General features: G+C 40.7%; 1 protein-coding gene across 1 annotated transcript in view; it reads left to right on the top strand.

The window, feature by feature from the left end:
* The window catches only part of LOC141060642 (dynein axonemal heavy chain 3-like), a 2,648,786-nt gene that overhangs the window by 2,607,148 nt on the left and 17,777 nt on the right, over nucleotides 1-23,861 (top strand). Inside the window, exons 81-83 of the mRNA XM_073556958.1 lie at nucleotides 5,312-5,404; nucleotides 8,846-9,025; nucleotides 16,993-17,103. Coding sequence (XP_073413059.1) covers nucleotides 5,312-5,404; nucleotides 8,846-9,025; nucleotides 16,993-17,103 — 384 coding nt within the window. The remainder of the gene's footprint in view (nucleotides 1-5,311; nucleotides 5,405-8,845; nucleotides 9,026-16,992; nucleotides 17,104-23,861) is intronic.

A 23,861-nucleotide genomic window follows, 5' to 3' on the forward strand; every position in this document is an offset into this window, starting at 1 on the left:
ACATGTTTAAGGCATATATCATGCCTATCATTTTGTATACCATAAATATGGTACCGATTCAGATACCCCTGACTTTTTTCGGGTCATTAAAGTCACTAATAGGAAAATTTATCTGGAAATCTAAACCGACTAGGTTGCCTTATAGGCTTCTTACTTACCCAGTCTCCTCTGGTGGATTGGGAGTCCCAGACCCCCTATTATATTATAAAGCAATCCACCTTGGCAGATGGTTAAAGGTGGTGTCTTGCGCTGAAGGTGGGGAGGGAACTTGTGTCGACCTGGCTTTACTGGGCCCGAGGGGTTTACCTTATCTTTGGACTAGGGCTAAACCACCGGTTGCTCTTAGACTAGACGAGATAACTTCTACTACATTACGTATCAAAAGATTGATGTTGGGGGAATTACCGGAGGACAATTTTCCCTCGACGTTAACGCCGATTGGCTCAATACCGTATCTATTAGATTTTGATTTTCAAGATCCTTATAATCTATGGTCTACCCTCCCTAGAGATACATTGAATAGCTTTTATGGTAATAAAATATTACAGGGAGGAGTTTGGCCACCAAATGCAATGATTCAACCAACTAATTTTCTTCAGAGCCAGCACATTCGACGTACGCTTCTGCAATTTAAGAAGAAATTCCCGACCAAATCAAACTGGTCCTGGTTAGATATTATGATTAAACTTCCACTTCCACGGCTAAAAATCTTGTCTCGTATTTACTCACATCTGATCTCTCCGGGAGTACACTTTAAGCCCTCATTTATTTACTCCTGGGAAATGGAACTTAATACTACGTTCACAGAGAAACAAGTATCTAGAATGCTATCTAGTGCACGGGGATTCTCTAGGTGTGTTCTTTTGCAAGAAAATTCTTATAAAATATTGACCAGGTGGCATTGGACTCCCGCGAAGCTCTTTCAGATGGGTCTTGCTGATAATGATGCTTGTTGGAGATGCCTCAACTCTGGAGGACATCATACACACATATTCTGGGATTGTCCCAAACTGACACATTTTTGGGACGGTGTCGAGTTAGTTCTCAAGAAATTGCAACTAATAAAGACTAATCTCAGGGCTACGGAGGTTCTTCTTTCGTGCCCGTCAAAGGATTTCTTACCAAAAAAAATGGCCTACTCCCATTGATGCTAAGTGCTGCAAAACAGCTGATAGCTGTACATTGGAAAGATGTTGCCCCCCCCACATTGGAGGAGTGGCATGTTAAGATAAATCAGATTTCTCGTCTGGAGGAGCTGTCTAGCTGGGAGATCTTCAATCACAAATCTTATGTGTCGACCTGGACCCCGTGGACTAGATATCTGGGGGATAATCCTCGGGGTGAGAAATCCGATAATACAGGAAGTCTTACTTAGACCTGATGGCCTTTATATTGGGGTAGCTGGTTCCATAGTTACTTACAGAACTATCCACCTACTCTATTTTCATAAATACACTCATCAACTGCTAGTGTCGATGCCGACGGCTACTTTATGTTGATGTTATTGTTATTGTTTAATATTATGTATCCCTCTTTACCCTTCCCTTCTTCCTTTTCCTTTTTCCCACCCACTTCCCCCCCTTTCCCCCCCCCTTTTTCACCTTGGACCGACGTCTAAGTAATAATTAGCCATCTGTATTTGTAAAATGGTGTTCTGTCTTATGGTGTGAGTTAAATCTGAAAATAAAGAATTTAAAAAAAAAAACACCCCTTTAACCCACCCACCTCCACCCCACAATTGTAGATGAGAAAATACCAATATGGGCTACACTCCTCAGAAACTGATACAGAAATGGAAGGGGGCATCCTTAAATAAGTTCTAATGAACGTATAAAAAAAAATCATCCATTTTTTTATTATCTGTATTGCAATCCACAAGGTATTAATTTTTATACATCGGCAATGTATAAGCTTTACAAAAACAAATACAGCTTAATATGCTAAAGATTAAAATGTATCTGCAAAAATTGGATGATATACTGTTGATCATTATGGGATACAATTTTTCTTGCATACCTATAGACTTGAATGGACAATCCACATCCAAATAGGAATAATGCATACTGTGATTTTTTTTCATTCAGACTTTCGATCCACATAAAAAAGTGGCCATTTGGATATTCCAATTGAATAACATTAGTCTGAGTGCTTTCAGTTTTTTCCACTTACAGAACTTGGAAAGAAAATAACATGAACATAGCGTTGGGTGGGGTTCAATTGTCTTGTGGATATTGTATCCCAGTCTACAGGCCCAGTCACTTATTCATAGGCTAAAAATCTACAAACCGAAACAAGGAAGCCCGGTCAACAAAAAAAAGCTCATCCATAATAGTTATAAAAATCGAAAAGAGAAAATGTACACAAGGTCATTAATCATTTTATTGTTCTACTTTTATAAAAACAAAATAAATAAATTCAAGTAAAAGTCTGATAGTCAAAAGGGCAGTGACACCAAAGTGCCACATCTGAGCAGAGTCCCCAAAAGAACCAAACCGCAAAACGTGCGTTGGGGCGTGCCTCTTCCACATCCTGCGTCAGGTCAGTCATTGGGATGTTAATTACTTGTATTTTGCCTTATTGACTCAAAAAAAAGAGTGTAGCCACACCAGGATCCAACAGAGAGAGAAAGAAAGAGGGGAAAGAAAGAACAGAGAGTGAAAGAAAGAAGAGAGAGAAAGAAAGAGGGGAAAGAAAGAACAGAGAGAGAATGAAAGGGTAACGAAAGAGAGAACAGAGAAAAATAAAGAGGGGAAATAAAGAAAGAACAGAGAAAAAGAAAGAAAGAACACAGTGAGAAAGAAAGAGGGGACAGAAAAAAGAACAGAGAGAGAGAAAGAGAAAACAGAGAAGAAAGAGGGGAAAGAAAGAAAGAGGGGAAAGAAAGAACAGAGAGAGAACAGATAGAAAGAACAGAAAGAGAGAGAAAAAAGGGGAAAGAACAGAGGGAAAGAAAGAGGGGAAAGAATAAAAGAAAGACAGATAGAGAAAGAAAGAGGGAAAAGAATAGAGAGAGAGAGAAAGAAAAAGAAAGAAAAAACTAAGAAAAGAAAGAGCAGAGAGAAAAATAAAGAAAGAGGGAAAAAAAGAACAGAGAGAGAGAAAGAAAGAGAAAAAAATGAAAGAAAGAACAGAAAGAAAGAAGAGAGAAAGAAAGAGGGGAAAGAAAAAACAGAGAGAGGCAGAGAATGAACAGAGTGAGAAAGAATGAAGTAAAGAAAGAAAGAACAGAAAAAAAGAGGGGAAAGAAACAACAGAGAGGGAAAGAAAGAACAGAGAGAGAGAAAGAAAAAAGATTAGAAAGAGAAAGAAAAGAGAGGGAAAGACAGAACAGAGAATGAGAAAGAAACAGAGAAAAAGAAAGAACAGAGAGAGAGAAAGAAAGAAAGAAAGAAAGAAAGAAAGAAAGAAAGATTCTATAAAGATACTATAGCAGCCCGGATCCCATTGTAATGCCCACCTGAGCCTCCCGATGCAGGACATATCATGATCCGCTCACATGGCCGGCATCCCTGATTCCAAGTCGAGCCGCGCTGTCGGAGGAGGACATGGTGATGGATCTGAAGCATTCCTGGTTCCGTCACAATCTCCTCATGAAATTACCTCATTTCCGGTCAGCTTCCAGCACATCACTTCCGGTGGAACGTCATGTGCGAGTTTTAAAGTGCTCCTCGGGGCTCCGCCGTGTACTCCTGTGTCTGTGGGAAAAGCCCACTTTGTATGCCTCATACACACTTGGCTCTGCTCCGTACATCCAGTACACATATGGCTCCACTTCGTGCGCCCCGTATACTCCATACACATGCTGCTCCGCTCCGTACACCAAATACACACGTGGCTCCGCTCCATACGCCCCGTATACACGCGGCTCTGCTCTATACACCTCATACACATGCGGCTCCGCTCCGTACACCTCATACACACGCGGCTCCGCTCCATACACCTCATACACACGCGGCTCCGCTCCATACACCTCGTACACATGCAGCTCCGCTCCGTACACCTCGTACACACACGGCTCCGCTCCATACACCTCGTACACATGCAGCTCCGCTCTGTACACCTCGTACACACACGGCTCCGCTCCATACACCTCATACACATGCAGCTCCGCTCCATACACCTCGTACACATGCGGCTCCACTCCCCACACCTCGTACACACGCGATTCTGCTCCTTACACATGCGGCTCCACTCCGTACACCTCATACACATGTGGCTCCGTACACTTTGTAAACACGTGGCTCCGCTCTGTACACCTCATACTCACGCAGCTCTGCTCCATACATCTCATACACACGTGGCTCCGTACACCTTGTACACACACGGCTCCGCTCTATACACCTCATACACATGCGGCTCTGCTTCGTACACCTCATACACACGTGGCTCCGTACACATTGCACACTCGCAGCTCCGCTCTATACAACTCATGCACACGCGGCTCCGCTCCGTACACCTCGTACACAAGTGGCTCCGCTCCCCACACCTCGTACACACACGGCTCCGCTCCCCACACCTCGTACACACACGGCTCTGCTCCGTACACACACGGCTCCGCTCCGTACACCTCGTACACACGTGGCTCCGCTCCGTACACCTCGTACACACGCGACTCAGCTCCCCACACCTCGAACACACACATACACCTCATACACATGCGGCTCTGCTCCGTACACCTCGTACACACGCGACTCTGCTCCATACGACTCGTACACACACATCTCCTCGCCATCCACCTCGTACATGCGTGGCTCCGCTCTGTACACCTCGTACACATGCGGCACTCTTGCAGATTCAGCTAGTGCCAGTCTTCAAGAAAATGGTGGCGGTGCAAATTGACCTCCACTGCCATTTTTCTGATGACCGCCGGAGGTCAACCTTTTCGTGAAGACCAGAATGAGCTCTCTGCTCATCAGTGACTGTCAGATCAAAATCAGCAATGCAAGTCAATGGGTCCATGAAAAAGTCACTTGGATGACATTTGAGTGCAGTCTGATTTTCACGAACTATCAGAATAGAGAAGGTGAAGACATAGTTTTTTTAAAATTTCTCAAGGTACAAGAAAATTGGATGACACTTGTACCATACTTTGATCAAACTCTGATTATAGTCTGATCAGAAAAATGAATCCGATTTTCTCATACGTGAAAAAAAAACTCTGAGGTTGAATGAGGTCTTATAAAAAGTGAAAAAAATATTTTATGATAAAATGTAAAATCTTTGATGAAATCTCCATGTTTGAAGCAATCACAAATCAAGTGTTCTGATATCCTAATTTAGTCATTTTTCAGTAATACCATTGTACTTTTAGGTTCCTTCTATGTGGTCAGCCAGATCATACCCATCACTGAAGCCCTTAGGGGGTTATATGACGGATCTTTTGCAAAGACTGAATTTTTTTAAGGTAAGATCTTAATGGTAATATTTCTTCTCCTGCATTATATTTACCTCTACAGATCATTTTGGATAGAATACTGTAGAACATATTCTTTTTTATGAAAATTCAAGCAGATTCATGACCTCTAGTGTATAAAACCTTTCCTGGGAATTAGGAGTCCTTGTAGGAACAGCTTAACACCCCCTTATTTTAGAAGATTTATGTCTTCTGCTATTCCTGGGATGGCTAATGTTTGCGGTTAGCTTTACAGTAGTAAGACATTATTTGGTTTAGGATATCTGAACGGTGTGGGCAATAATTTAATATAGTGTTTACATATCAAATCTTTCTCTATAAGCCTGCCAAGGGATGGTGAGTGACAGTGAGCTACAATCTTCTCAGAAGCAGCAGTAAATTACAAGTTTACTGTGGTCTGAGCCTTCCAAATCCTTCTTCAAACTGTGCTCTGCCTACCTACCAGGAGATGTTGTGAGCCAGATGCTCCCCAAAAAAAAACCAGTTAACTATTTATTGCTGCCACTGCTTGTCCATTAAATGAGGTTCCAGTTCTTAAACATATTATGAGATGTAAAAAAAAAAAAATGAAAAAAAAAAAAAATCCCAATGTACGTAGGCTTTACAAGGGTTGTCCAAGCAAAAAAAACTGCAGCATCGCCCTACCCACTTACATAGAGCATTCTATGAATATCAAATTGCCAGAAAGGCTTCTACTCCTTTGCTCTTTGGATCAGCAGGTCTCTTACAGGTTAGATCCCGCCACTAGTGTTAATTATGGATGAGCGGACCCGTGGAAGTTCGGTTTCTGGTAGCCAACCTGAACTTTAGTCCAAAGTTTGGTTTGGGTACCAGAACTGTACTCGAACTTGAATCAGAACCTTTGAAAACAATGGGGACAGGAACTTTTGATCTGGAAAACTCTCTCTGTAGTGGACTTCCCTCAGAGTTTCTCTCTCTTCAATGGACTTCCCCCATAACTCCGAAATTTGCGATGTAATTCCAGGAGAAGTTGATGTTTGATATTTAGCGCCGGACACTATCTGTCTGGTACAAACCCTGAATTTTTAAGCTCAGGTTCGCTCATCTCTAGTCTTAATTAGAGATGAGCAAACTTGAACATGAACTTAGGCCGGAGTCACATTAGCGTACGGCATCAGATGCAATATGCTAATAAAACCTGACTCCAGCTCTTCTGCGAGCGGAAGCAGATAGTCAGTGCTCCGCTCCTCTCACATGAAACTGCCATGGGAATGTGTCATCATAAAATGGTCTATTACTTAAATCAGGTTTTTATGTTAAATTGTATTTAAATTGTTCTGTATTTTTTTAAAAATTGAAATCTTGCAGTTTTCACACTTTTTCAGGAAATTCACATGTAAATTAGCAGCAACAGACTGACTTAGACGTTAAGCTTTGTAGTAAAGCATCTAATGCACATGTACAAATTGTGAGGGGAGGGGAAGCTGTGATATCACCTGTTTGGGTGGTGGCTCCTGTGTCATCAATTGTGTGTAAAGCTGTTACTTGTAATTGAAATCCTGCCTGCGATGATAATGATAATTCTGAAAACTCTTCTCAATGAACAGTAAGAATAAGTCTAAAATAGCCCCACTGGCCAGTGAGATGCTTGCCAAATTTCTTTCAACTAATGTACGCATCATTATATTGAGCTTGCATTATAGCTTGTCCAGAACTACAGTCACAATTTTGTGTTCTTCAAAACGGAAGTCTCCCAGTGTGGGATATGTATTACTTCATTTTTTCTCCAAGAAAGTAAATTTGTGCTACACTGATTAATAGAAATGGCTTCTTTTTCTATATGAAGGGATTGTTTGAAAGGAGATCAAGTTGAACTGTTAAGGAAATGTCTGTAAACTTTCTGCTGACTTCAGAGCCGGAATCTCCCAGCATTGTCCTCTGACCCATATCTTTTTAATCCATACTTTTGTGATCTCCCTTTTGAGATGTGTTTCCTAAGATCAGCAGTACATTCATTAGAACTGCATTATATTCAGGGAATTGCTTCTGTATTTAAAACAAATGGAAATTTTTGGAACTATTAGAGGAAAGTCAGTCAATAGATTGTCAGATTCCAACAGTGACCAGTAGAGTTGTGACTGCAGTAAACTCAGCTCCAGACTGTAATTCACACTGTAACTGTGGAACTGTCCGACATAACCAACACAATGTATATATGACATTGCGCATATGCAGATTATGTACAGGGTGGGTCAGTTATATGGATTCCCCTGGGTGGGCCATTTATAAAGTTGGGTCCAAAATGGCTGACTTCATAATGGCGCCATGGTCACCACCCATCTTGAAAAGTTTCCCCCCTCCCATATACTAATGTGCCACAAACAGGAAGTTGATATCTCCAACTATTCCCATTTTATTTAGGTTTATCCATATAAATGTCCCACCCTGTATATAAAATCATTTCCTATTTAGGTGAAACTATATATTTGGATCATTCAGTCTCCATACCACTACACTACAAATGGTACTAAGATTTTTTTCCAACACAAAGACTAATTTTAAAGAGAATCTGTCAGTAGTATCAAACCTCCTAAGCCGTCAATATAGGCATTCAGGTCTTAGGAAGCTGAATAAAATGATACCTAGATATCTGTGATGTATTTTTCCAAAGTAACCCACATTTTCTTTATATGTAAATGAGCTGCTCCAGGCTATGAGACAGACACTGATCTGCATGAGAATCTGCCTCCAGAGATTATTTTAAATGAAAGGGGAAGTTGCCAGTGTGAGACAAGTAACTAAATGAAAACACTTTCTGCAGCTCTCACGGCTCTGCTGTATTGCAACAATATTTCAGCTCTGTCGGCCTGTGAAATGGAAGCTGAGAGGAGCCTGTAGATGTGTCCATTATAATCACAAACAGCTCTGCAGTTGAATCAGAATGTCAGTCATTACATGTCTCACACTTGTAACACCCCCTTTTATTAAAAAAAAGCTCTCAGAGCAGATCCTCAGGGAGATCTATGTCCGGCCCATAGTTCTTAACAGCTCATATTAAGAAAAATGCAAATTTCTCTGGAATAAGTCATCAGATTTCAGATATCAAGGTATCATTTTATTCAATTTCCTTTGACCTGCATGGCCATTTAGATGGTGTAGGAGGGTCAATTCTAAAAGCAGATTCCCTTTAAAGACTTCTTATTAATGAAGAAGTATGGGCAAGGTGCTCAGTGCTTTGCACTGTATCTTTGCAGCTCTGTATTCCTTGATTTAAATCTCACCAAGAACAAAATCTGCAAGGAGTTTTTATGGTCTCTCTTGTGTTTGTGCAAAGACATATTGACAGGGAATTTAGACTATGAGCCCCAATTGGGACAGTGATAATGTCTGTAAAATAAATTTAATGGTGATAGAAGTGAAGAAAATTAATGAATGAAATGTTTTTATTCATTTTCAATTTCATTATTTTAGGAATGGATTCAAAAGGGAACACCAAAAGTTTTCTGGATCTCTGGGTTTTTCTTCACACAGTCTTTTCTAACTGGAGCACTACAAAACTACGCCAGAAAGCACAAGACCCCCATAGATTTACTGGGATTTCAGATTCAGATAACTGATCATAGTTACATGGATGATATTGATACCTCTCCGGTAATTGCTTTCAAGGCATTCATTTTCAAATATATGAATTATAGTTCAGTTTATGATACCGGATGTGGCAACTGTAACAATAACGCAAAATATAAGAGCGTAAATTATTTATAGTGTTTAAAGTATAGGTTCATCTAACTTTTCAGAATTAGCTGTCCTGTGTGTGTATGTGAAGAGTAACATCACAGCTCTGGTCATAATTTGACTTTTTTCCACCATTTTAAAAATTACAGCAGGGGTATATTTACCAATGACGAGATGTGTTATTTGTAGCGAATTGGTACGAACTGGTTTATTAAAACTTAACTTTTAATCATCCTTTATATAAAAACAAATAATGTCTACAAAAAGTGCCATATAAAGTGCTCGTGCATAAGTGCATATAAAATATCCAACTATTCAATGCCGCCTGAAATAGCCCATTCAGGACAATATAGCAATTGTTATATCATATTGTGCCTTAATTCCAGCAGCCACACCTCAAAATGTAGCATGCATATTAGGCCTCAGTCCCTAAACTCAGATATCACAAAGACAGCCTATGGCTCCACATAGAAACTGTCCTTTCAGGGTATGACTGTTCCCTATGCTCTATATATGTCCAAAAAGAACATTAAATATATCATTGAGTGAGTCACTGTACAAATATCAGACACCCTCAGAGTACAGTGTATAGGATCACCTTTTATATCACTGCCCACATAACTCCTTTCTGGTGTATGAAATAGACATTGTACTTATCTCAGATATCGTTGTATTTCATAGCGATACCCAAATTCTGCTCACTACGAGGGGGCTCCACACGTCAGCATATCATGAATCGCTGGGTAGCTCGTTTCCCTCTGAATATCTCCCAACGCGTTTCATCTACCACAAATTCATCAGGGGAGTAGTGGCATTTAGTCAGGTGGCATTGCGCGCCATATCGCGTTCTAATTACCTTTTATATATGTTCAAAAGTTCCGCGGTCTATCCCTATTTCTGGATGCCGGGACTGGCACTTCCGGTTTTCACCTTGCTTAGTCTCATAGCCGCCTCTCCTGCCCCACTTCCTGGGCATGTCAAAGGGCCAGAGACGTCACATCCGGTGACAAGTCATAGCCAGATCCTATGCCCCACTTCCTGGGTTCGTCCTAGCATCGGCGACGTCACGTCCGGTTTAACTAGCGATGTAAACACATCGCATTCATGTGACTAGCCCGTGCCCATGGCAACCAGCCGCTATTATGCGTGTCTAGCTAGGGCATTCAGCGTCTCGTTCCATAGAAAGGGGCCCGGGATGGAAACATCATACATCCACTCTCATTTAAGTATATTCAATATAAATAACTTAGAGGCGTGTATAATTTAAAGAAATCAGCCAAACTATATTCTGTCTTTTGCTGATAAACCCATATAAGGGACATTTTCAGTACATTCCTAAATCCAAAAATTTTTACACCAAAATCAAGATGCAGAACGTATGCAGAAAAACACAGACGAAGGGACGATCAGATTTATCACGAAATACTCCAATGGAGCCAATGACCTGAGGGAAATCATGAAACACCATTGGCCAATTCTCCTCATGGATCAAGACCATCTAGGGATTTTACCTGGAACCACACAAATTACGTATAGAAAAGGTCGCTCCATCAAGGACAGATTAGTCCGTAGCCATTTTTCCTCATACACTAACACTAGGCCTACTTGGCTGGGTACTCAACCTAAAGGGTGTTATAAGTGTGGCAACTGTAAATATTGTGCATCAATTACACAGGACAAAATATTCCACAGCAGTGTCACAGGAAAGATTTTTCCTATACATCAATTCATCAATTGTAGATCGGTTGGAGTCGTGTATAAGATTACCTGTAGATGCAATCTAGAATATGTTGGTAAAACAAAGAGAGAGCTCAGAGTAAGAGTAGGAGAGCACCACAGGGATATCATAAACAAACGAGACACACCGGTGGCGAATCACATCAATCAGGCCCACAATGGGGATGTTAAGGCCATCAGTTTCATAGGTATCGAAAAAGTCCCAAAAAATCAAAGGGGAGGAGACTGGGATAAGCGAATCCTTCAAAGAGAAACTTTCTGGATCTTCTCCCTACGAACAGTACATCCTAAGGGACTGTCAGGAACACCGCACTACACTTGCTCACTGAGCCAGTGCGGGTGTCCTGAGTACAAAGACAGTACTCACAGATACCTGTGGAGCAGGGCAGCAGCGGTGACGATGCGTGCTTCAGAGTATCAGGACCTGAAGCACATGACTGCTGGGGGCGTGGCCTAAGCTCCACAGATCTAGGAGCTGCAGGGAAACTCCTAGAAAGGTAACTACGGGGCAATGTTACCAAGGGGCATAGACAGAGACAGAAACCAGACGAAGCCAGGGTCAAAGCACCAGATAGCAATACAGTACCACGGAGTTTAGACAGAAAGGATAGTTAGTACGTAGCAATAGGTCAGAAAACCAGAATGGGCAATAGACGGTACAATAGGGACAAACTGTAACGGAGTAACGATAGCCAAGCCAGGAGGTCAGAACCGGAGAAGACAGTAGTACCAAAGCGAGAGACGGAGTACAGAGTGAGGGAACAGGCCGGGGTCATACACGGGAAGCAAACAAGCAACGCAGAATACAGGCACACCAGGGGTCAGACACACCAGAACAACAGTATAGCTGACAGAGAACCCTGGTAAAGAGTGAGTATAAATACCCCTCCCAGATCCAGAAAGAGGCCACGAACACTTAACCCTGTGAGTGCAGGGCAAGAACCCTGTTCAAACCATGACAGGGACTTAATGAACTCCTTACCTATTCTTCCTTCTTGTAGGGAGGATTTTAATAGGGCCATCTAAGTATAGGGAGAGCCGCCGTTGAGTGGGGGCGCCACTTGCGCAGGAACTAGGGTGCCAACCTCCGCGTTAGGTAGGTGATATATAGAGAGGGTACATTAGGGTAAGATCTAGTGAGCACCCTTTTCTATTTTTCCAAAAAAAAGGTCCGTGGTATCCATTGTTTACCATGCAACATCTATTGACTAATATGTCATTTTGATAAATATATGCTGATAATGTTTTTGCCTCTGAAAAGCGTAAGCATACGTTCTGCATCTTGATTTTGGTGTAAAAATTTTTGGATTTAGGAATGTACTGAAAATGTCCCTTATATGGGTTTATCAGCGAAAGACAGAATATAGTTTGGCTGATTTCTTTAAATTATACACGCCTCTAAGTTATTTATATTGAATATACTTAAATGAGAGTGGATGTATGATGTTTCCAGCCCGGGCCCCTTTCCATGGAACGAGACGCTGAATGCCCTAGCTAGACACGCATAATAGCGGCTGGTTGCCATGGGCACGGGCTAGTCACATGAATGCGATGTGTTTACATCGCTAGTTAAACCGGACGTGACGTCGCCGATGCTAGGACGAACCCAGGAAGTGGGGCATAGGATCTGGCTATGACGCGTCACCAGATGTGACGTCTCTGGCCCTTTGACATGCCCAGGAAGTGGGGCAGGAGAGGCGGCTATGAGACTAAGCAAGGTGAAAACCGGAAGTGCCAGTCCCGGCGTCCGGAAATAGGGATAGACCGCGGGACTTTTGAACATATATAAAAGGTAATTAGAACGCGATATGGCGCGCAATGCCACCTGACTAAATGCCACTACTCCCCTGATGAATTTGTGGTAGATGAAACGCGCTGGGACATATTCAGAGGGAAACGAGCTACCCAGCGATTCATGATATGCTGACGTGTGGAGCCCCCTCGTAGTGAGCAGAATTTGGGTATCGCTATGAAATACAACGATATCTGAGATAAGTACAATGTCTATTTCATACACCAGAAAGGAGTTATGTGGGCAGTGATATAAAAGGTGATCCTATACACTGTACTCTGAGGGTGTCTGATATTTGTACAGTGACTCACTCAATGATATATTTAATGTTCTTTTTGGACATATATAGAGCATAGGGAACAGTCATACCCTGAAAGGACAGTTTCTATGTGGAGTAGAGTTGAGCGATACCGTCCGATACTTCAAAGTATCGTATCGGATGGTATCGGCCGATCTTTAAAAAAAGTATCGGTATCGCCGATTCCGATACCGGAAGTCCCATTCAAGTCTATGGGACTTCCGGTATCGGAATAAGAAAAACCCTTTCCTGCCCTTGTACAGCCTCTCTGGGGTCTGTACGGGCCTTTCGGGGGGCTGTGCCGGCCTGCCAGGGGGTCTGTGCAGGCTCCGGTGGGCTGTGCCGGCCTGCCGGGGGGCTGTGCCGGCCTGCCGGGGGGCTGTGCAGGCTCCGGGGGGCTGTGCCGGCCTGCCGGGGGGCTGTGCCGGCCTGCCGGGGGGCTGTGCAGGCTCCGGGGGGCTGTGCCGGCCTGCCGGGGGGCTGTGCCGGCCTGCCGGTGGTCTGTGCAGGCTTCGGGGGTCTGTGCAGGCATCGTCCGATGGGACTACAAGTCCCATCGGGCGATGCCTGCTACCATGACAGTGATTGACACATTAGCCAATGATGGGACAGTAGTAGTCCCATCATCCGGCTAATGTGTTAAATGTAAAAAAAAAAAAAAAAAATATTACATGCTACATACATACAACATGCATACTACATACATGCTACATTCATACTACATACATGCTACATTCATACTACATAAATACTACATGCAACATACATACTACATATATACTACATACATACTACATATATACTACATGCATGCTACATACATACTACATGCTACATACATACTACATGCATGCTACATACATACTACATGCTACATACATACTACATACATACTACATGCATGCTACATGCTACATACATACTACATACATACTACATGCATGCTACATACATACTGCATGCTACATACATACTACATATATACTACATGCATGCTACATACATACTACATGCTACATACATACCACATATATACTACATGCATGCTACATACATACTGCATGCTACATACATACTACATATATACTACATGAATGCTACATACATACATACATACTACATATATACTACATGCATGCTACATACATACTACATGCTACATACATACCACATACATACTGCATGCTACATACATACTACATATATACTACATGCATGCTACATACATACATACATACTACATACATACTACATATATACTACATGCATGCTACATACATACTGCATGCTACATACATACTACATACATACTACATACATACCACATATATACTACATACATACAATACATTCATACAATACATACATAGACATACAGTACATATAACATAGAGTAACATACTTACCAATACTTGTCACATTGTTCCCCGAAGCCATTGTCGTCTACGGAATAAATATTAACATAACAAACCACAAAAATACTCACCCACGATCCGAAGCAGTCCACGAGTGTGTCCCACGACGATCTTGGGTAGAGAACGGCAGCATCAGATGATGCTGCCGTTCTCTACGGGCTGCAGGAATCCAATGACGGAAGGTAGGTATCCTTCCGCACTGTATTCCTCCGCCACTTAAAAAAAAAAAGTCCCTAGTCTCACTTTATGCCATTGCTGCGTGGGAAATTCCCACACAGCAATGGCATAAAGTGAGACTAGGGACTTTTTTTTTTTTTAAGTGGCGGAGGAATACAGTGTGGAAGGATACCTACCTTCCGTCATTGGATTCCTGCAGCCCGTAGAGAACGGCAGCATCATCTGATGCTGCCGTTCTCTACCCAAGATCGTCGTGGGACACACTCGTGGACTGCTTCGGATCGTGGGTGAGTATTTTTGTGGTTTGTTATGTTAATATTTATTCCGTAGACGACAATGGCTTCGGGGAACAATGTGACAAGTATTGGTAAGTATGTTACTCTATGTTATATGTACTGTATGTCTATGTATGTATTGTATGAATGTATTGTATGTATGTAGTATATATGTGGTATGTATGTAGTATGTATGTAGTATGTATGTAGCATGCAGTATGTATGTAGCATGCATGTAGTATATATGTAGTATGTATGTAGCATGCATGTAGTATATATGTAGTATGTATGTAGCATGTATGTATGTGGTATGTATGTAGCATGTAGTATGTATGTGGTATGTATGTAGCATGTAGTATGTATGTAGCATGCATGTAGTATATATGTAGTATGTATGTAGCATGTATGTATGTGGTATGTATGTAGCATGTAGTATGTATGTGGTATGTATGTAGCATGTAGTATGTATGTAGCATGCATGTAGTATATATGTAGTATGTAGTATGTATGTAGCATGCAGTATGTATGTAGCATGTATGTAGTATATATGTAGTATGTATGTAGCATGTAGTATGTATGTAGCATGCATGTAGTATGTATGTAGTATGTATGTAGCATGCAGTATGTATGTAGCATGTAGTATGTATGTAGCATGCATGTAGTATGTATGTAGTATTTTTTTTTTTTTTTTTAACATTTAACACATTAGCCGGATGATGGGACTACTACTGTCCCATCATTGGCTAATGTGTCAATCACTGTCATGGTAGCAGGCATCGCCCGATGGGACTTGTAGTCCCATCGGACGATGCCTGCACAGACCCCCGAAGCCTGCACAGGCCACCGGCAGGCCGGCACAGCCCCCCGGCAGGCCGGCACAGCCCCCCGGAGCCTGCACAGACCACCGGCAGGCCGGCACAGCCCCCCGGCAGGCCGGCACAGCCCCCTGGAGCCTGCACAGCCCCCCGGCAGGCCGGCACAGCCCCCCGGCAGGCCGGCACAGACCCCCACAGGGTGCACAGACCACCGGCAGGCCGGCACAGCCCCCCGGCAGGCCGGTACAGACCCCGGGCAGTCCACACAGCCCCCCCGGCAGGCCGGCACAGCCCCCCGGCAGGCCGGCAGAGACCCCCGGAAGGACCGAAATGACGGCGCATCATGATGCGCACACACCGCGCATCATGATGACGTCAGGCCGTCAATCAACTTTGAACTTCCGATTCCGATGCCGAATTCCGATATTGAAAAAATATCGGAAGTCGGTATCGGAATTCCGATACAGCAAGTATCGGCCGATACCCGATACTTGCGGTATCGGAATGCTCAACACTAATGTGGAGCCATAGGCTGTCTTTGTGATATCTGAGTTTAGGGACTGAGGCCTAATATGCATGCTACATTTTGAGGTGTGGCTGCTGGAATTAAGGCACAATATGATAAAACAATTGCTATATTGTCCTGAATGGGCTATTTCAGGCGGCATTGAATAGTTGGATATTTTATATGCACTTATGCACGAGCACTTTATATGGCACTTTTTGTAGACATTATTTGTTTTTATATAAAGGATGATTAAAAGTTAAGTTTTAATAAACCAGTTCCACCATTTTAACCAGTTTTCGCCCAACATGCTCCATCTCTAAGATTGTTATCTCTAGCCTAGTGGGTGAATACTAGATGCTATGATGTCTTCTTACACTGCTCACACAACATGAGGAATTTGTGCTCGCACATATCTTTTTAGTACACGTTATAGAGCAGCTGCAACATGGAGGACATTACACATCAGTACTGAGCAGTGTAGCTGTGAATCCACTCTTGGATGAGATACAATACTTTCTAGAAAGCAGTAGCTCTATATTTGTGTGTCTGTTTCTCTCTCAGACTGTGTTGCTCCTCATTTCCTTCCTCGTAATCTCATTCTCAGTGAGCTAGCAGTCTGCTTTTTAATATGGATTTTAACTGTATATCTGAGATAATGATCAGTTCAGAAGACAAGGAAAGAAGAATAGCTCATAAGGTCTCTAATAAATACTGGTACTTTTGATTTTATGCAAAATTTGCTGAAATGACAGTGACCATTTAGTTGCTGTAAGCGCACAAATAAGGGGAAAAAATATGATCATTTTTGATTGATCATTAAACAACTAATTCACTGCTTAGTTTGGATGTCTTCCTTTTTTTTGCAGGCTGATGGCATATATATTAACGGTCTTTACATGGAAGGAGCAAGATGGGACCGTGACAAACACATGATTGGTGAATCTTTCGCTAAAGTTTTGTATGACAGCATGCCAATTGTATCCTTTCTCATAAGTTATTATTATATACACAATTTTATATATTATCGAAGTGCTAGTTCTGTGTTCTTAAATTTCAGAATTTTCCTCAATAGCAGATAGGTCAAATCCAGTTACACAAGATAAACTCTAGAGCGAAGTGAAAAGTATATGATTTGCTAAAATTAAACAATGACATCGGAATTCCCACTGCACATCTCATCTTATGTCATGGAGCCTTGTCTAAACCTCTATATTTAAGCTCTACATAGTATAATACAGTAAGTCTTTTTAAAACTCCTTTTGTTAAAGGGAATCTGTCTTCAAGTTTTTGCTATGTAATCTGAGGACAGCAAGAGTTAGGCCTGTTTCACATTTCAGTTTTTTGGCGTCAGTCAAGATCCGACATCGTGGCACATTGACGGATCCGTTATAAATGTGTCAAAACGGGCGGAAGTGGATGATACGGATCCGTTTTTTGACGGATCCGCTATACGTATTTTTATACGGATCTGTCAAAAAACGGATCTGTATCATCGGCTTCCACCCGTTTTTTGTCATCCGTTGGATCCGTTTTTTGACGGATCCGTTTTTCCACACCTCCAAAATGGGATGCTCCGAAATATGATTGTCTCTTGGAAACTGCTCCCAAACGTGATTGGATCCTGTAAACTTGTGGAAAACTATATATAGGGTGTTTTAACACAATATCTTTGAGAGGTTGTACAGCTAGTGGCAGAGATGGAAGGAGTAATAGCGAATATTAATAGCATCTGTGTGGATTTTGATTTTGAGTGCAATCGTTTGGCAATTATTGCTCGGCAGGAGGAGGAAACAAGACTGCGCGTCCTGCGTCGGCGAAGGAAGAGACGGCAGTGGATTCATCCTATAAATGCACAAAGGTTTACCCTTGGAGTTTTTTCTACACTTTATCTTGAATTGAGGGATAGCCCGGAGAAGTTCTTCAATTATGTGCGGATGAGACAGGACCTGTTTGAGATTTTGGTGGAGCGTGTTGTAGCGCAAATCCAGAGAAAAGACACCTACTTGCGCTTTTCAATATTATCGGCGGAGTGTCTGATGGTGACCCTTCGGTAAGTTATCTTCTTTTAGAAAGTTTTCTGATTCTGCAGACTTATATTGTCATGTACTTGCTCATAGTTTGTATTAAATTTCTTTTTCCTCTTTTTTTAACAGATTCCTGGCAAATGGAGAATCCTTTACCTCCATCCATTGCCAGTTCCGGCTTGGGATATCTACAATATCTGGAATAGTCCAACAGACCTGCCGGGCATTGTGGGATTGTCTACAAGAGGAGTACATCCCACAGCCAACACAGGAAAGGTGGCTTGAGATTGCTGAAAAATTTCAAGAAATATGTCAGTTTCCTAATTGTGTTGGTGCAGTGGATGGGAAGCCCATAAGGATTGTGAAACCCGTTGGATCTGGATCAGAATATTTCAATTATAAGAAATTCTTCTCAATTGTACTGCTGGCCATTGCAGACTCAAAATGCAAATTTATTGCGGTTGATATTGGTGCGTATGGTCGATCAAATGATTCACAGGTTTTCAAAATGTCTGCAATGGGCCGTCGTTTGTATGGAGAAAATTTTGATTTCCCACCTTCAAGACCACTCCCTGGAACAACAGGCCCACCAATGCCATTTGTGTGTGTTGGTGATGACACATTTCAACTGTCTAAACATCTTCTCAAGCCATACGCAAGTCATGGATTGACACACAGGAAAAAAATCTTTAACTATCGATTGACAAGAGCGCGAAGAGTGGTGGAGTGCGCTTTTGGGATTTTAACATCAAAATGGAGAGTGCTGTTAACTGCCATAAAAATGAAAACTGAGACTGTGGATGAGGTGGTGAAGGCATGTGTCATCTTGCACAATTTTGTAATTTCAAAGGAACCAGTTTCCATTGAAGAAAATGTTTGTGAAACCACCTTGTGGGATTATCACCAGACAAATGTTCGAAGTACTCTTTCAGTTACAAAAATGAGGGACACATTTGCTGATTATTTTGTATCACCGGAAGGAAGACTTGACTGACAAGATGACATGGTTTAATTTTTTTTTTAATGTTATACCAAGGTTCCTTTTTTGCATAACAAAAACTTTTGTAATTTTTCCATTTTTGTTTCATAGTTTTGGTACCTTTACACCAATTTTGTGTACTAAAAGTGTGGTGTTTTTTCCATGTACACCACTGTTGTTCCTTGACCCTTTTTGTACCTTTCAAAAAATGTTGTGTATTTAACCTGTACAATTAGTTCCAGCTGCGTGTAAAATTCTTCTTTATTTAATCACTTTAAAATATGACATCTTCATAGTATATGCCACAGCCACGGACACGGAAACGCGTTTCGATCTATAAGATCTTTGTCAAAGCCATGAAAACACAGTAATCTCAACTGCAATATATGTTACATTATGTCCAATGGCATTCATGGAATACAATCACATGACATTTTAACCCTTAAAATTACAAATCACAAACTGTGTATATAAATAAAAACATATTGTGAAAAAGAAATACTATCTCTTCAACAATAATGAAGCATTAGGTCATTACGTTTGTTCAAACCATTCGGAGATCGGGTGTTGAGATGATATATCCAGAAAGCCTCTCTTGTTAACAGGCGTCGTTTGGAATCTCCACCACGGAAAGGAATTTTATCCTGTTCTATTCCTTGCACTTGGAGACTAGAGGTATTTCGGGCATGATGCACGATAAAATGCTGAGACACAGCTGATAAATTGCGATTCATGTTATTCATATTGTGAATGTCATATAAGTGTTCTCTGATGCGCACCTTCACTTTTCTGGAGGTGCAACCAATGTATGATAATTTACATGTTGTACAGTCAATTTTATATATTACATTGGTTGAATTACAATTTATATATTGTTTTATGTTATATTGTACTGTGTCCCCTGCATTGAAAATTTTTTTTGTAACATATGCAAATCTACAGGTCTTGCAATTTGTGGTTCCACACCTAAAAAAACCATTACAAATTAGCCAGGTTTTATCCAATTTTTTATTATTGAGAGAGAATAAATTAGGCGATAATTTATCACCCAATGTGGGAGCTCTTCTCGATACTATGTTAACACCTGGCGCTAGAATTTCTGCTAATTTGGTGTCCTCATATAAAATAGGCAAATATTTGTTAATGATTTTTTTAATGTGTGGAAATTGACGACTAAACTGAAAACAAATGTATGGTTTTTTTCCAATTGTTGATTCATTTGCATTTCTGTTAATAGAGATCATTTCACTTCGATTTTTCCTCTCTATTATGCATTGTGCTCGATTCAAAGACCAATTTGGATACATACGATTTTTTAGTTTTTTCTTTACATGTTCCAGTTCACTCTTTAAGTTGCCTTCTTCACTACAATTACGTTTGACCCTTGTAAATTCCCCCACTGGTATTGCTTTGAGGGTGTGTTTATTATGACTACTAGTCGCATGTAGGATAGTGTTCCCACTATATGGTTTGTGATGCGTTTTAGTAGAAATGATTTCACCTTCAACACCTACTAAATCCAAAAAAGATATGCAATTCATATCACATTTATATGTGAATTTGATATTGTATTGATTAGTATTCTAATCAATACAATATCAAATTCACATATAAATGTGATATGAATTGCATATCTTTTTTGGATTTGGATTTAGTAGGTGTTGAAGGTGAAATCATTTCTACTAAAACGCATCACAAACCATATAGTGGGAACACTATCCTACATGCGACTAGTAGTCATAATAAACACACCCTCAAAGCAATACCAGTGGGGGAATTTACAAGGGTCAAACGTAATTGTAGTGAAGAAGGCAACTTAAAGAGTGAACTGGAACATGTAAAGAAAAAACTAAAAAATCGTATGTATCCAAATTGGTCTTTGAATCGAGCACAATGCATAATAGAGAGGAAAAATCGAAGTGAAATGATCTCTATTAACAGAAATGCAAATGAATCAACAATTGGAAAAAAACCATACATTTGTTTTCAGTTTAGTCGTCAATTTCCACACATTAAAAAAATCATTAACAAATATTTGCCTATTTTATATGAGGACACCAAATTAGCAGAAATTCTAGCGCCAGGTGTTAACATAGTATCGAGAAGAGCTCCCACATTGGGTGATAAATTATCGCCTAATTTATTCTCTCTCAATAATAAAAAATTGGATAAAACCTGGCTAAGTTGTAATGGTTTTTTTAGGTGTGGAACCACAAATTGCAAGACATGTAGATTTGCATATGTTACAAAAAAATTTTTCAATGCAGGGGACACAGTACAATATAACATAAAACAATATATAAATTGTAATTCAACCAATGTAATATATAAAATTGACTGTACAACATGTATATTATCATACATTGGTTGCACCTCCGGAAAAGTGAAGGTGCGCATCAGAGAACACTTATATGACATTCACAATATGAATAACATGAATCGCAATTTATCAGCTGTGTCTCAGCATTTTATCGTGCATCATGCCCGAAATACCTCTAGTCTCCAAGTGCAAGGAATAGAACAGGTTAAAATTCCTTTCCATGGTGGAGATTCCAAACGACGCCTGTTAACAAGAGAAGCTTTCTGGATATATCATCTCAACACCCGATCTCCGAATGGTTTCAACAAACGTAATGACCTAATGCTTCATTATTGTTGAAGAGATAGTATTTCTTTTTCACAATATGTTTTTAATTATATACACAGTTTGTGATTTGTAATTTTAAGGGTTAAAATGTCATGTGATTGTATTCCATGAATGCCATTGGACAAAATGTAACATATATTGCAGTTGAGATTACTGTGTTTTCATGTAAGAACAAAACCGTTGGCACAACCCTGAGAATTGTAGGTGGTGCCCAAGTAGGATCCCAATCCGTGAACTAAGTATATATAAACTTGGCACACACCAAAGGTTTCTGATGCAGAAAGGTGATTTTTAATATATAACAGTACATACATACACAGACGTTCCGGTCTAGGACCTTCATCAATGTACTGTGAAATATAAATAAAGATGAAAATAATACAATTAAAAAACAAAGTATATACAACAATATATGGGTTTTCCAGGTAAACACTTTTGAAAAAATGCTGAGACATCGGTCACATTATCGCACATGATAGATATTGGCAGGGAGTAATAAGTAATCATAAAGAGCAAGATCAACGTAGAAAAGAACACACATACCGATATATTGTACTGTGAGATTCTTAGTGACTGGGCTTTGTGAGATAGACCTGGGGGAGGATAAAGGTGCTATAATAGCCAATATAACTTAATGAGTGATGAGATGGTTTGTGTTACCTAAGTTACATACCAATCCTGTGAGGAGGCACATGAAGCCGTCCCACTGCTAAAGGCAAAGAATAGCACTGGAGTAATACAATAGAGACGTGACGTGAAGTCACAAAATCTGTCTATATGAGGCAAAGAACTCTTACCGTGGTGGTTAGTGGAGTGTGGACGCGACTTCACGTCACGTCTCTGTTGTATTACTCCAGTGCTATTCTTTGCCTTTAGCAGTGGGACGGCTTCATGTGCCTCCTCACAGGATTGGTATGTAACTTAGGTAACACAAACCATCTCATCACTCATTAAGTTATATTGGCTATTATAGCACCTTTATCCTCCCCCAGGTCTATCTCACAAAGCCCAGTCACTAAGAATCTCACAGTACAATATATCGGTATGTGTGTTCTTTTCTACGTTGATCTTGCTCTTTATGATTACTTATTACTCCCTGCCAATATCTATCATGTGCGATAATGTGACCGATGTCTCAGCATTTTTTCAAAAGTGTTTACCTGGAAAACCCATATATTGTTGTATATACTTTCTTTTTTAATTGTATTATTTTCATCTTTATTTATATTTCACAGTACATTGATGAAGGTCCTAGACCGAAACGTCTGTGTATGTATGTACTGTTATATATTAAAAATCACCTTTCTGCATCAGAAACCTTTGGTGTGTGCCAAGTTTATATATACTGTGTTTTCATGGCTTTGACAAAGATCTTATAGATCGAAACGCGTTGCCGTGTCCGTGGCATATACTATGAAGATGTCATATTTTAAAGTGATTAAATAAAGAAGAATTTTACCCGCAGCTGGAACTAATTGCTCTTCTATTTGGTTTCACGTCAGTCCAGACGGAGTTCCGAGATCTGCGGTGGATATCTGGTGAGCTGGCTTATGTTGCTTTTGTGTATTTAACCTGTACACCTCTGGTGTACCTTCACCATTTTTGTGCCTTTACCAAAAAATTGTTTCTTTTACTTGTATACCACCGTGTACCTTGAACCTTTTTGTACCTGTATGGAGAACTTGTGTATGTTACTTATACACCACTGGTGTACCTTGACCCTTTTTGTACCTTTCCAAAAAATGTTGTGTATTTTACCTGTACACCACTGGTGTACCTTGACCCTTTTTGTACCTTTAAAAACATGTTGTGTGTTTAACCTGAACACCACCGGTGTAATGTTTTTTTACTTAACACTAAAGAAAAAAATTAAACAACGCAATAAAATTCTTTTGAACCAAAAAATATTAACAATTTGGTAAAAATTTTTTACAACTGTAGTGTTAGGTGGAGATATCGTCAGAGGGGTTACAGGGCTGACCACATCGAGGGGGGGGGGGACTGGGAACAAGGTTGGTGAGGATCAGAAGTGGAAGGGGGGGTTTAAAACATGAGGTTGGGACAGGAGTTGATAGACAGAGGAGG

This window comes from Dendrobates tinctorius, unplaced genomic scaffold (genome assembly GCF_039654945.1).
Source record: "Dendrobates tinctorius isolate UK_male_01 unplaced genomic scaffold, ASM3965494v1 ptg000241l, whole genome shotgun sequence".
NCBI lineage: Eukaryota > Metazoa > Chordata > Amphibia > Anura > Dendrobatidae > Dendrobates > Dendrobates tinctorius.